Below are 14,412 nucleotides of genomic sequence, written 5' to 3'. Positions count from 1 at the left end.
CTGTCTCTTCCCTATCACCTGTCAACAGGCCTCACCTTTGGCAGTGTCCTGCTTTACCAAGTCTTGGCTCAGTGGCTGTGTTCCTCTCACTAATTTTTAGAGAACACCCCGCTCTCCCTTATGATACTATCCAGGGGATCAAGTCCTTCCCCTGCTCTGGAAATGATTGCCTTCACACCTAACGTCTTTCCCCATCTCTTGAGTCCAGGGTTTCTGGCCTGTCTGTGAGACCTGCTCCTGGGTCTTACCTTTTCAAACAGACTCAAGCCCAGGACTGGGAGGGAAGTGTAGATGAGGTTGTAGAAGGTAATGAACCAGATGTCGTAAACTGTCTGGAAGAGTACCAAGGAGAATTTTTAGATTATTTTCTCCATGAAGCTCCAGCTCTGCCTCTCAGGTCCAATGCAGCCCTCTCCTGGTCCCCTGCCCACTACTAGTAAGTCATCACCTACTAAGCTAAAGCGTGCTTGATTAGTTTCTAGAAATGTAATGCAGAGTCCCAGTCTTACTCTAGAATTCACATTCCCATACTGGGGCAAGGCTATGCTGGGCTTCCAAGCTTGGCCTAAAAGAACCCTCTACAACCTGTACAGTCCCTCCGGGTACAGAAAGGACATGGAGCAGCTCCCAGGGAGATCTAGCCACAGTCCTGTACCTCTAGGAAAACCTTGAGGTTCTTTTCTTTCTCTGCTTGGTGGCATCCGGTGGCTTCTGCAACCCTGAAGGTTTACTAACAGGGCAAGGAGAAAGAGGCAATGGCTCTTCTCCAGCTTGGTACCTCGCCCTGGGACCTAGTGAGGTCCCTTTCCATACTATACACAGGCTCACAACTGCTCCCCAAGACCAGCTTGGCCCGCGGAATCTGCTGGTTGGCCGAAGCATCTCCCAGAAGAGTAAATCCTCAGATTTTTCCTCCTGGGATTCCTTGAAAGACTTTTCAGAGACTCTTCAGAGGAAGAAGAAATCCTCTCTAACATCAAACCCCACATTTCCTCTCGCTTGTGATTTCATAGTCAAATGTGAAACTCATTTATCAGAGGAGCAATTCTGTATGTGTTGGGGCAGACCTGGCGGCTATAGTTCTAAGTATAGGTAAATACCATGACAGCCTGCCTGTCATGATCCAAGAAGCTCCTGGAGGCTCCCAGTATTTAGCCTAGACTATATGGATGATGTATATGGAATATTGTCATTATTAATCTATAGACCCAAAAATATAACCATTTTAAAGGACCATGGGAGTATGGAGAATGTATCTATTGTAGTTTTATGACTCTGATGATTTGGAAATAAAGATGGATCTCCCAAATCATAATCACAAAATTAAAATCAGTATTTAAAAGTGGTGAAGTCTAATTCTTAAGGACCTGACACCCTCTTCTGGCCTTGGAGGATACCAGGCATGCACAGGGTACATATACATGCATGCATATATACATATACATGCATGTGTATATGTGTATACACACACACACACTCATATATATATAGACAATAAAATAAATAAGTCTAAAAGTAATGGGAGTGGAGAACTACTAAGATACTGTGGACAACAATAACTGGATGACTTTGGATGCTAAGAGAATCTCTAGCTCCTCTGACTTTTCCTAATTATGTATGTTGAAAACAGCGTCAGCTCGTGGGAGCGTTCCTAAGGTAGCAAGCAGTCAGTAACAGAGCCTCTATGGCCTGGAATGTAAGGTTAATGTGCATCTAGGGCTCATGCAGGGTGAAGAGATGATATCAACACTATACTCTGGCCTCTAGGCAAGAACTGTGAATGTCTGTCCAGCGAGAATGGAGACCCCACCTAGTCTCTTACCTGTGCAGAGAAGCCATTGAAGAAGGCGTACCAGAAGTGCACCAGGGTAAAGGCAAAGTTTTTATAAAAGAAGTAGCTGAGAAACTTGCACATGCGATTGTAAGACCAGCGGCCGTGCACCAAGAGTAGGCGCTGCAGATAGTGGAACTGGCAGAAGGAGAAGTCACTGCTGAGCGTGGCCTGCATCCCTTCACGGCCACTGATGCCAACCCCGATATGGGCAGCTGAAATGGAAGCCCAGACATTTCTAAGGCATGAAGGGTTTGCTGGGTTCTTACGCTGGGAGTGTGAAGGGAACATGGAGATGAGGTTGTACAAACCTTTGGTTTTACATTTGGCAAACACTGCTCTGCCCAGTTAGAACTGCACCTTCTGAGTGGACTCTTCTCTCTGTGACTGATTGCTCTTTCCCCACATCATGGGAAACAGCCCCTTTGTTTTGGACTCTGTCGTGTAGACTGTATGGCCAGCGGCAGAGGGCTTCCCTCTGCCCTGATGCTAGCCAGCCACCTGGACTCTTTCTCACTGTTTAAATAATTGTGATTTAAATTCCTTGTTATCCACAGAAGCTACTTAGATCAATTAAGAATCCAGAATGGATGCTGATCTAACACAATGTTTAGTTACCCACCTTTATCTCGGGGGCTAAAAGCCGGCTGTTCAGAGAGACAGCGTGTACACACTTTGCTAGTGAGGAAGAAACTTGCTGGATAAAGCAAGATTGTATTTGACAGAATCTAAGACTGATTTATCAAAAGTTTCAATTACTTTGTGGCAACTCACTCTTGTGCTCACATTCACTGATTTTTCTCCAGTAGAACTACATTATTGCTTAACAGGATTAACTGAGTTTTCCTTTCCTTTTTTTCTTTGCCTGAGACAGGGTTATTCTACATTTTATTTATTTATTTTATATATATGACGAGTACACTGTAGTTGTCTTCAGACACACCAGAAGAAGGCATCAGATCCCAGTATACATGGTTGTGAGCCACCATGTGGTTGCGGGGAATTGAACTCAGGACCTCTGGAAGAGCAGTCAGTGCTCTTAACCACTGAGCCATTTCTCCAGCCCCGAGACAGGGTTTTTCAGTGTAGCCCTGGCTGTTCTGAAACTCACTTGGTAGAACAGGCTGGCCCTGAACTTAGAGATCCTCTGCCTCTGCTGGGATTAAAGGCATGGCCCACAATATCCAGCTAGGATAACTGAAATTTCTTTTCTTTCCTTTCCTTTCCTTTTCTTTTCTTTTCTTTTCTTTTCTTTTCTTTTCTTTTCTTTTCTTTCCTTTCCTTTCTCTCTCTTTCTCTTTCTTTCTTTCTTTCTTTCTTTTTCTTTCTTTCTTTCTTTCTTTCTTTCTTTCTTTCTTTCTTTCTTTCTTTCTTCCTTTCTTTCTTTTTCTTTTTTTTTTTTCTCCTGAGACAGAGTTTCTCTGTATAGTCCTAGCTGTCCTGGAACTCACTCTGTAGACCAGGCTGCCCTTGAACTAAGAAATCTGCCTGCCTCTGCCTCCCAAGTACCAGGACTAAAGGTGTGCACTACCACTGACCAGCCTGAAATTTCAAAAGCCTCAAAGACTGAACTAGGAACTCTTTAATGCTATCTCAGACAGTGGCATGGTAGCTGCACAGCCAGCTGTGAATCGAGGGTGTGCCTGGGTTTATGCGGGCCATGCACATCTGCGTCTGCACTTACCTTCATTGTATAAGTAAGTGAATCTTACTTTGTGCATGCCTGTGGATATAGATGTAAGTGAGTCTGGTGTGAAGGAGCTGCAAACAATACATGCATATGTCATATGGCAGATAGAGTATGAATCAACACCACAGGACCATTCAGGTCAGTTTGCCCACGGAGGAAGGAAGGAGGTAAGTCATGGATGGGGACTACTGCCCACGTCCCCTCACATGCCTTTGATCATGCCGATGTCATTGGCCCCATCCCCGATGGCCAGTGTCACCACCTTCTTGTACCTCTTCACCAGGTCTACCACTTGGGCCTTCTGAAGGGGTGTCATCCGGCAGCAGACCACCCCCTTGCACATGCATGCTGTTCGCAGCAGCTCGAACTCCAGGTTCTTTTCTAGAGCATAGGCCTGTAGCACCAGGACACACTCACTTAATGTGGTACCCCCAAAGTCTCTCTGGGTCAGACCTTCCCTTTGCCCTCTCTTGTCCTTTGTAGGGCAAGCCTGTTCCTCACAAGGTGCTCTACCCCCAAGAGGCCCAGTGCTTGAGTTAGTTCTAGGAACCCTCACATGTGGCTCAGCCTCCAGTGGGAAATCCTCATTGGGTCAGGGGGCCATTAGGCCCAGTGACTTTTGGAGGGTCTTGCTCTCCTTATTTGTCCCTTTCCCCTGAGGAACAAGCCATGCTAGTAGAGAAAAACTCCAATAAATAATAAAGGAGGAATTTTCTTGGCTTCTCTTTCTTATCCTCCTGCCTAGAGCAGCCTGGGGAGAGATGTCTTTCAGGTAAGGGACCCCAGGGAAGGGGAGTAGGCTCACCCAGAAAATAGGGAAGGGATACAATTTCCCTGAATTGGGTTGGATCTAGGGATAGCGTGATTTATAATAAGGAAACAGTTGTGGTTCTGTGTTGCCCACCAGACTGTAGCCACTGATGACCAAGCCGTAGCTGCCGTTGGGCACCTCGTCCAGTACTTTGAAAGGCATTTTGGGTTTCCTGGTGAGGTAAATGTTTATGGGATCTGATTCCAGCAGAGACTCAGGTCTCATCTTCTTCCTTGCTGTCCTGGAAGCCAAAACAGCATGGTCAGAGTCTCATCTGAAGCTCTACAACTTAGAAAGGAAGAGACACACCCAAGGGAGGGTCCTGGGAGGACAGGGAGGGTCCTAGGCTCCTACAGAGCAGCAGCTGGCTGTGCTTGCCGACTCCCGAGGCTTCTGCTGCCAGGGGTTACTCCTAGCTGGTCATGCCCACATTTCTCCGCCCACACTCTGAGTCCTTTAGGCTAAATGCCTCTTTATAAAGTTATCTCAACTATGCTGGGTGTTTTGTTTGTTCCCCACTGCCATTTCTTCTCTGCACCTTCTGTGGAGGGGACCACATCTGGGGAAAGGTAAGTGGAAAGCTTGGGTCCAGACTGTCATGTGTACCTGAGTTCTTCCAGAACAGTTTCCCTATCTGTGCCTTCCACCATGAACACCCCATCCATTTCATCCTTGAATATCCTACAGGAGTAGGCGATGTTCACAGCAGTCTCTATGGAAAAGGGAATATGGGTCTCATTTTTGACTGCCACTTACCATGCAAGTTACTTAGGCAGGAATAGCAGGCTCAGAGCCACTTGTCCATGGTTTGCCTTGGATACAGTTAAAATGCAGGGTTTCTTTGTTTTGTTTTGTTTTGTTTTTCATGAACCAGGGTAAACTGTAGTCAAATATTAACAGGTGAGTGTCTGCTTGGCTTTGCCTTAGGAGTTATTTATGAAGAGCAGAGGGGTTGCTCAGGCTTAGCCTTCCCTAAAAAGCCTCTTTGTGAGTGTGTATGAGTGTACCATGTACACGTGTGGAGGTCAGAGGACAGCTTGCAGGAGTCTGTCTCTTCCTTTACCCTGTGGGTCCCAGGTAGTGATGCCAGGTGGTCACAGTCTTGGTGTCAGGCACTCTTACCCTCTGAGTTATCTTTCTGGCCTGTGGATGTGGTTTTTTGAATAGTACTGTTCCCATTTCTATACTACATTTTATGAGAATAAAAGCATGCTCAAGTTATATCATTTCTTTATATTAAGAAATCTGGAGGGCTAGAGGAATGGCTCAGTGGTTAAGAGCACTGACTGCTCTTCTAGAGGTCCTGAGTTCAATTCCCAGTAACCACATAGTGGATCACAACCATCTGTAATGGGATCCAATGCCCTCTTCTGGTATGTCTGAAGACAGCTACAGTGTACTCATATAAAATAAATAAACAAATTTAAAAAAAAGAAATCTGGAACTTAGAATAAATTAATATGAAAGAAAAAAATTAATATCCAAATACTAGATACATATATGATGAGAATTCAGAAAAGAAATACCAGAAAATTTTTTCCTAGAAATTTCTTCCTGCAAGTCCTTGAAGGATTCATAGGACTGTAGGAGAAGCAAAGGTATTTGAGTAGGGAAACAGCCCAAACCTGGGAGTAGGAATGCAGTTTAGGGGACAAATGAAGATAATGGTTACAGCAGGGAGATAAAGCAACAATTATCTAGGTCCTTGAAGGTCAAGGGTGTTTACATCATGAAGTCACCATGGGTCCCCGGGCCAAGGGGCAATTAGATTAGTGTATTTGAGGAAGATTAAACTGATGGTTATATGGATTAAGCTGATGGATGTAGACTATACTGAATCAGTAAGGACAAGAGGGGAGAGAAGACAGGAGAGGATGGTAATTGAACAAGGGTGGCAGCAGTCAGGATATTCAAATGAGAAGGTGGCATGTGGTAAGAACAGGCCTTGGGGACAACAGAAATGGTGCTGTTAAAGACCATGTTATAAAGTGACCACTAGTAAGTATAAAGCAAATGACAAACAAATTATGTACGGAAGTGGGAAGGAAGATAGGTACCTGCTTAGGCCTAGGTCAGAGCTACTGGTGTCTGTCAAGCAAAGGAGAGAACTGTCTACCTGGGCGGGAAGAGGCTGTCTAGGATAGCACCATCCTTTACCTTGCTTATCGCCACTCAGAACCCATATTTTAATTTTGGCTTTGCTCAGGGTGACAACTGTCTCAGGTACTCCGCTCTGAAGCTTGTCTTCTATGGCTGTGGCCCCTAGTAACTTCAGACAGAAGACATTGGTGAGTGAGGTCAAGAATGAGAGCTTCAACACTAAGAGCAACCTAGAGACCGTGTGGGCCCCTGAGCGCTCTTGAGCTCCCTGTCCTGGCATGGGACCCAGGAAGAAAGACTTGGCATGCTCTGCCCCTGAAACACACAGATGTTTGTTTATTGGTTTGTTTGTTTCAGACAGGGTCTCAAAAATGTAGCTCTGGCTGTCCCGGAACTCACTATGTAGACCAGGATGACCTTGAACTCACAGAGATCAACCTGCCTCTACCTCCCAAGTGCTGGGATTAAAGACATGGACCACTATGCTGAGCAATACCCACAGTTTTTTAAGCACACACTGAAATGTAGAAACACATCATTAGAAACTGGAGAAAGAAGAGTCTTGCCCAAGTCATATATGAAGGTCTGTGCCCACACCAAACCATCTGTGCCTTGGTCCCTCACCTCTCCCTGCACCACAGCTCCCTTCACCTCTCCCTGCACCACAGCTCCCTTCACCTCTCCCTGCACCACAGCTCCCTTCACCTCTCCCTGCACCACAGCTCGCTTCCCGGGGCTAAATGTAGGTAATCCTAGAAGAGGGAGTTCCAGTTCTCTTCAACCCTACAAAAGCTTGAGTGTTATGTTTTGATCCTATTGAGACCATCTGAAACTTCTGGAACTTTCCCCCTCCCTGGATTACAAGAGCGTTGGTCTAAGACTGAGCCTGTTTATCGTCTTCCTCAGGAGCTGACACAGGGATGAGCCCCACAGCTAAATTGAGACTGGGAGATGGACAAGCTACTAAGTGATTCCTGCTAGGTCTTCAGAAAGCTGAGATCTCTACTGTCTTTTGCTGTTAGTAATTTATCTTTCTACAGTAGAGCTACCCTGATCAGTCTTGTAATACACACACACACACACACACACACACACACACACACACACACACACACAAATCTTTTTGCTCATATTCTCTACTGGTACATAGGACACAGTAGATCATAGTCAGCCCTTAATAAATATATTGAATGAGTAAATTAATTTGTCTTGATTATGACTAATTCTTCAGAGTTATTCAATCTGTATGTGATTCAGATATTTTCTTCTGGATTAATCCCTCCTTCCCCCCCTTTTTCCCCCTCATTTCCTTTCTTCCTCTATTTTGAGACAGAATCTTGATCTTGCTATGTAGCTGAGGATGAGCCTGAGGTCCCACTCCTCCTGGCTCCCCTTCCCAAGTGCCCAAATTATAGGTGCCTGCTCCCATACCCAGTTTCATGCCATACTCAGGATGGAGCCCAGGGCCTCATGTGTGCTGGGCCAGCACTCTATGAACTGTGCTCGCTCCCAGCCCCAGACTATGAACAGCTTTTAGGGGTAAGGACTCAGCCCTCTAGGTACCATCCCTGCCCTCAGTTTGTCTCGGGCTTCTTCATACTCACCATCAAGTCTCTTTCGATTTCTTCATAGACCAGAGCTAGTTTTCTTTCTCGATCCTCTAAAGTCAGCCAGGCTTCACCATGCTTTTTAATCCATGTCTGGAAAAATGCCTTATCCAGCTCTCGGTAAGCTACCATGAGGGTGCGAAGGCCTTCACTGGCAAAATCCTGGAAGATAAAGATGTGAGCCAAGTGTGAGCTGGGCAAGGCTGAGGTAAGGAACTAGCAGACTGACTCCACAGGGCCCTTCTGCCTGGGAGCTAGGGTTTCCTGCTTGCTACCTTGGGAACAGTCTTGTAGTAAGCAATGTCCCAAGGAAGTCAGGTGAGGGATGCATGAGGGAGACTGAGAAAGGCAGGTCCAAAGTTCCAGGCCAGCCGAGGCTATGTAATGAGACTATATCTTAAAAGTTAAAAGCAAACAAGGTCAAAAATGCCATCAGGAAGAAGGTTCTCGGTTTTAGCCATAGCTTACCTAAAGGTTGTTATGTGACTCAGGGGAAGCCCAAGTCTTCTAGGTTTCTCTCTTCTAAGATTTGGGTGATAATGTGCCCCTTACACAGAGGAAGTGACCATGGTGTGAAAGTAGAGGGGGCAGTAATCTAAGGAGGAGTTGCTATAAGGTGATAATACATAAAAAGGCGTTACTACTTTTTGCAAATACACACCCAATTTTTGTCCCTCACCCTCTTGTGGACAATGGACAACTTAGGTAGTGCACGCTTGCAGCCTATCTGTCTGCATCTTACTGCTCAGCTGAGGTGTTGTAGATGAGTGAGTGTGTGTTTATTCCTTGGCCACAGATGTATCTTAGTCATAGGCAGCCCTGCTGCAGGAATACATCCTTGGTCATAAGGAGGCCTGGAAGAGCTCATCCACCTGAGGAGGGGTCAAAAGCAGATTACTGTACTAAGACCTTGAAGCCAACAGCAATTCTACATTTGTACTGTAGAATAGAGTGATTGAGAATTCACTGGCATTATAAGATCAGGGGAAACATAAACTTGTTTTTATTCCCTGTATAGCTTCTCAGTTGATGTTAACTTGAGGCATAAACAATGTAAGGCAATACACATAGGGAATGCCAAGTCTTAAGTGTCTGTCCTGGTGGGCCAGAGACAACCTCAGGAGACTTAAGGAGTTGGTAGCAGCAGAAGCTGGCTCTCTGCTTGATATCATTAAGAGGACGATACAGCCACAGACTCATCAATCCATCTGACAACCTACTAATGTCTTATCCCTACTTGTGTGGTTTTCTTTCCTCTTAGCATGGGGCAAACCATGGCGCGGTGCCCAAGTCCTTCCTGCTGCCCGTTTCTATGTGACCTGTTTGCGGATCCCTGACTTACTGGCTGGGAGCTGTGCCTTTGTGTGTTAGAGCTTGACTTGTCTTCGGTGGTTTTAGTATAGCTATGTCCCATTTTAAATGACTGCTAAAGCTGGCATCAGGAAACATGACAAAATAGTTTCATATTTCAAGCCAGGGCTGAAATAGTTTTTATGAGCATCCCTTGAAGCCAGACTGGGGAGACACTCTCTGGGAAGGTGCCCTAGGTAAGAGAGCAGGATATAAGAAACTCCTGAGGCCTGCATAGTAAGAGATGGTAGTGCTGTCCTGTGGGGCACAAACTGACTTCTTAAAACTTGATATGGGCTGGCAAGATGGGTCAGTGAGTAATGACACTTGCTAAGCCTGACAACCTGAGTTAGAGCCCCAGGACCCACACGGCAGGAGAGAGCCGACCTCTGCAAACTGCCCTCCAACCACTGCACTGTGTCATGGTCTTACTCACCCACAGACACGCACAGACAAATTCATTTTTAAAACTTGATATATAATTCATATGCTATAAAACTCACTGGTTTAAAGCACATAATTTAGTTTAGAATCCACCGAGTTTATAGAATGCTCACCATTATCTAATGCTAAAATAGGCCATCAGCCTCCTGTCATCATGTCCATTAGCAGTCACTCTGACTCTCACCCCACAACCACCAATCTCTGGTTTGCATTTTAAAACATTTAATTTCTATTTTATGTATGTATGTATGTATGTATGTATGTATGTATGTATGCATGTATGTATGTATGTATCCCCCAGCCCCCATCTGTCTGTGGACAGCCCTGGAAGTTGGTTCTATCCTTCCTCCATGTGGGCTCTGTCTCCGATCATCAGGTTTTATCTGCTGAGCCGAGCATTTACTTTCTTACTCAGTAGCTTTGTAAGCTGCATCAGGAAATGCTACCTTTCGGCATCTGTCATGTAGCTCTTTTCAAGGTTCATCTACAGCATCATGCACTGCATCTCCTCTTGTTACCAAATATTGCTTTGTGGACAAAAAAAAAAAAAAAGCACATTTTATTTATTCCTTTATCTGCTGGTAGACATTTGGGTCACTCCAGCCATTTTACAACCATGAATAATCTGCTGTGAACATTCATGTATGATTTTTCTTTGAATGTGTTTTCATTTCTCTGGAAGCAGACTTAGGAATAGTATTTCTGAGTCATGTGATAGCTCTATGCTTAATTTTGTGAGGAAATGCCAGACAATTTTTCCAAGTGCCTATACCACTTTACCTGTTGATCAGTAATGTATGAGGGCTCCATTTTCTACATCTAGATGACATGTATTATGGTCTGGTCATCTGGTTTGAACTAAAATGGTATAGGGAAAAGCAGTATTTCATGGTTTTTTATTGGTATTTTTCTAATAACTAGGGATATCAAGCATCTCTTCAGATGTTTCCTGGGTATTTGTTCTCTGACTTCTGGCTCTGTGTTAATGCCTAGTAAAACAGAATTTTCTACAATCTACTTTATGGAGTATTTTATTGATTTGATTCTTCCTATCCTGTTCTTTGTGGCTCTCCTTAAACTGCTAGCTTTTTACATATACAGGTAGAGGTTAGTAATCTCTGAGTGTAGTGATCTGGTTTCCAGCATATTCTCTCTCTCTCTCTCTTTCTCTCTGTCTCTGTCTCTGTCTCTGTCTCTGCATCTCTCTCTCTCTCTCTCTCTCTCTCTCTCTATATATATATATATATATATATATATATATATATATATATATATATGATATATCTCAAATGCTAGTTGCCAGAAGTAAGATAAGACAGAGAAGGAAGGGGTCCTTGTGAGCTGGATACCAGGAGGAGGTATCAAATACCCTGGAACTTGCTTTCTGCCCTTCACCCTAAAGGAAACATGTATTGTGGAATAGGGCTTCCATATCAGTAGACCATATTCTGAAGCAAATTCCAGATCATTAACCTCTGCAGGCAGGAATCATAGAATTATTCTGATTGCTCTATGTGCTCCTACAGACAGGATCCTTGTTAGACCTCTAGGGTCTTGTCACACATAATTCTTTGACACAGAATTTGGAAATGTGGTCAGTGAGACTACAACAAAATAAAATAGTTTTAGTCTTTGTCCAACTGAAGAAAACTGATATCAACACACACCCTACAATAGGGACACTTCTGGTCAGTGTCCAGATGTAGAGAACCACCCACCGCTCCCATCTGTTGCCACCTTAACACTTACATCTAAATGGTCCATGGTCACATCGCCAAGGGATGCACAAGATGGATGCAGCAGCTCATAGATGATGGTGTCTGCTCCCTTGCAGAACAGCATGACCCGGTCTTCAGGTGTCCGAACTAAAGATGAGCAAATTAAGCAAAGTAACTACGCAGGCCTACTGCTTAAGAATTTGTTTTGGTTCTCTGGGGGACTTCACAGGCCTGTTCCCCATGACATTTGTTTCTGTGCTACCTCTGGAGGTTAAGAACTGGACGGAGAAACAATTCTTCCATGGGTTCCTCCATGGAAGATTCTGATGCAGAATCTTATTAGTTGTTTTTGTTTTGCTTTGTGAAATAGGGTCTCACAATTATCTGAGGCTGGGGCTTGGAACCTGCTATGAAGTCCAGGCTGGTCTGGAATTCATGATCCTTTCTCTTCCTCTCTGCCTTTCACCTGACAGGACTACAGGTGTGTACTACCACACCCTGTCACATTTGAATTGTTAGTCTCAGGGCCCAGACCAAGACTAGGACCAGGGATGGTTTTCTCTTCAGTCTGAGTCAAATGGCATGAATTTCCATTGTATGTCTCTCAGTATCCTAGGGATGGGATACAACCCTATGTACAAGCTCTGCATTCTAGAGCATCTGCAGAGATGCGATTTTCATGTAGCCTGCCTATACCCTGTTATATGCTTTAAATCATCTTTAGACTACGAATACTACCCATATAATGAAAATGTTATCTTTGTATGTATTTATATTAAGAATCAGTCCCAGGCTGGAGAGATGGCTTAGTGGTTAAGAGCACTGACTGCTCTTCCAAAGGTCCTGAGTTCAAATCCCAGCAACCACATGGTGGCTCACAACCATCTGTAAAGAGATCTGACACCCTCTTCTGGAGTGTCTGAAGACAGCTATAGTGTGTTTATATATAATAAATAAATAAATCTTTGGAAAAAAAAAGGATCAATCCCAGAGACTCACAGATGCTAGGCAAATATTCTATGACTGAGCTACATCCTTGTAAGTAACTGGTAACCTAGCTTTAGAGAATAAAAACAAATATAAACATTTTCACATGCTCAGGACATATATAACTTTGATTTGAGTCCTGGGTATTGAACCCAGGGCCTCGTGAATGCTGAGCATGTCCTTCAAACTGAGCTATGCATTCTGGCCATACGCAACTGCATTTATTTATTTATTTATTTATTTATTTATTTATTTATTTATTCATTATTAGATATTTTCCTAATTTACATGTCATATGATATCTCTTTCTCAGTTTCCCCTCTAAAAAAAAAGAAAAAATTAAAAAAAAAAAAAACAAAGCAAAAACACAAGCAAAAAAACCCCCTGTTCCCTCCCCCTGCTCACCAACCCACCCTCTCCTGGCCCTGGCATTCCCCTACACTGGAACATAGAACCTTCACAGGGCCAAGGGCCTCACTTCCCATTGATGACCGACTTGGCCTTCCTCTGCTACATATGCTGCTGGAGCTATGAGTCCCAACATGTGTACTCTTTGGTTGTGGTTTAGTCCCTCAGAGCTCTGAGGGTACTAGTTAATTCATATTGTTGTTCGTCCTAAGGGGCTGCAAACCCTTCAGCTCCTTGGGTCCTTTCTCTAGCTCCTTTATTGGGGACCCTGTACTCAGTTCAATGGATGGCTGTGAGCCTCTACTTCTATATTAGTAGGGTAGTGTCAGAGCCTCTCAGGAGACAGCTATATCAGGCTCCTGTCATCCAGCACTTGCTGGCATCCACAATAGTGTCTGGATTTGATGATTGAATATGGGAAGAATTCTCAGGTGGAACAGTCTCTGGATTGTCCTTCATTCAGTCTCTGCTCCATAGTTAGTCTCTGCAACTCCTTCCATGGGTATTTTGTTCCCCTTTTTAAGAAGGAATGAAGTATCACACTTTGGTCTTCCTTCTTCTTGAGTTTCTTGTGGTTTGTGGATTGTACTTTGTGTAATCTGATCTTCTGGGCTAATATCCACTTATCAGAGAGTGCATACCATGTGTGATTGGGTTACCTCACTCAGGATGACACTCTCCAGATCCATCCATTTCCCTACGAATTTCATAACTTCATTGTTCAGTACTCCATTGTGTAGATGTACCATATTTTCTGTATCCATTCCTCTGTTGAGGGACATCTGGGTTGTTTCCAGGTTCTGGCTATTATAAATAAGGCTGCTATGAACATGGTGGAGCACGTGCCCTTATTACATGTTGAAGCATCTTCTGGGTATATACCCAGGAGTGGTATAGCTGGGACCTCTGGTAGTACTATGTCCAATTTCTGGAGGAACTGCCATACTGATTTCCAGAGTGGTTGTATCAGCTTGCAATCCCACCAGCAATGAAGGAATGTTCCTCTTTCTCTACAAGCTCTCCAGCACCTGCTGTCACCTGAGTTTTTTATCCTAGCCATTCTGACTGGTATGAGGTGGAATCTCAGGGTTGTTTTGATTTGCATTTCCCTGATGACTAAGGACGCTGAACATTTCTTTAGGTGCTTCTCAGCCATTCAGTATTCGTCAGTTGAAAATTCCTTGTTTAGCTCTGTACCCCATTTTTTTTTAATAGGGTTATTTGGCTCTCTGGAGTCTAACTTCTTGAGTTCTTTGTATATACTGGATATTACCCCTCTATCAGATATAGGATTGGTAAAGATCTTTTCCCAATTTGTTGGTTGTCAGTTTGTCCTATTGACAGTGTCTTTTGCCTTACAGAAGTTTGTAATTTTATAAGTCAATTCTTGCTCTTAGAGCATAAGCTATTGGTGTTCTGTTCAGGAAAATTTCCCCTGTGCCCATGTGCTCTAGGCTCTTCCCCAC

The 14,412-nt window shown here is 44.1% G+C and overlaps 1 protein-coding gene across 5 annotated transcripts in view; it reads right to left on the bottom strand.

Annotated features, from left to right (window-relative positions):
• LOC116095888 (phospholipid-transporting ATPase FetA) overlaps positions 1-14,412 on the bottom strand; it is a 124,651-nt gene that overhangs the window by 3,803 nt on the left and 106,436 nt on the right. For all 5 annotated transcript variants that reach the window (XM_031377183.1, XM_031377185.1, XM_031377184.1 and 2 more), the window contains 8 exons: positions 11,583-11,698; positions 8,037-8,201; positions 6,490-6,601; positions 4,939-5,044; positions 4,426-4,573; positions 3,732-3,915; positions 1,823-2,046; positions 249-332 (listed from right to left, as the gene is read on the bottom strand). In XM_031377183.1, the coding sequence (XP_031233043.1) occupies positions 249-332; positions 1,823-2,046; positions 3,732-3,915; positions 4,426-4,573; positions 4,939-5,044; positions 6,490-6,601; positions 8,037-8,201; positions 11,583-11,698 (1,139 nt within the window). The remainder of the gene's footprint in view (positions 1-248; positions 333-1,822; positions 2,047-3,731; positions 3,916-4,425; positions 4,574-4,938; positions 5,045-6,489; positions 6,602-8,036; positions 8,202-11,582; positions 11,699-14,412) is intronic.

Source organism: Mastomys coucha, unplaced genomic scaffold (assembly GCF_008632895.1).
Source record: "Mastomys coucha isolate ucsf_1 unplaced genomic scaffold, UCSF_Mcou_1 pScaffold18, whole genome shotgun sequence".
Taxonomy (NCBI): domain Eukaryota; kingdom Metazoa; phylum Chordata; class Mammalia; order Rodentia; family Muridae; genus Mastomys; species Mastomys coucha.
Note: the sequence above shows the minus strand (reverse complement) of the source record. Positions and strands in the feature narration are given on the sequence as shown.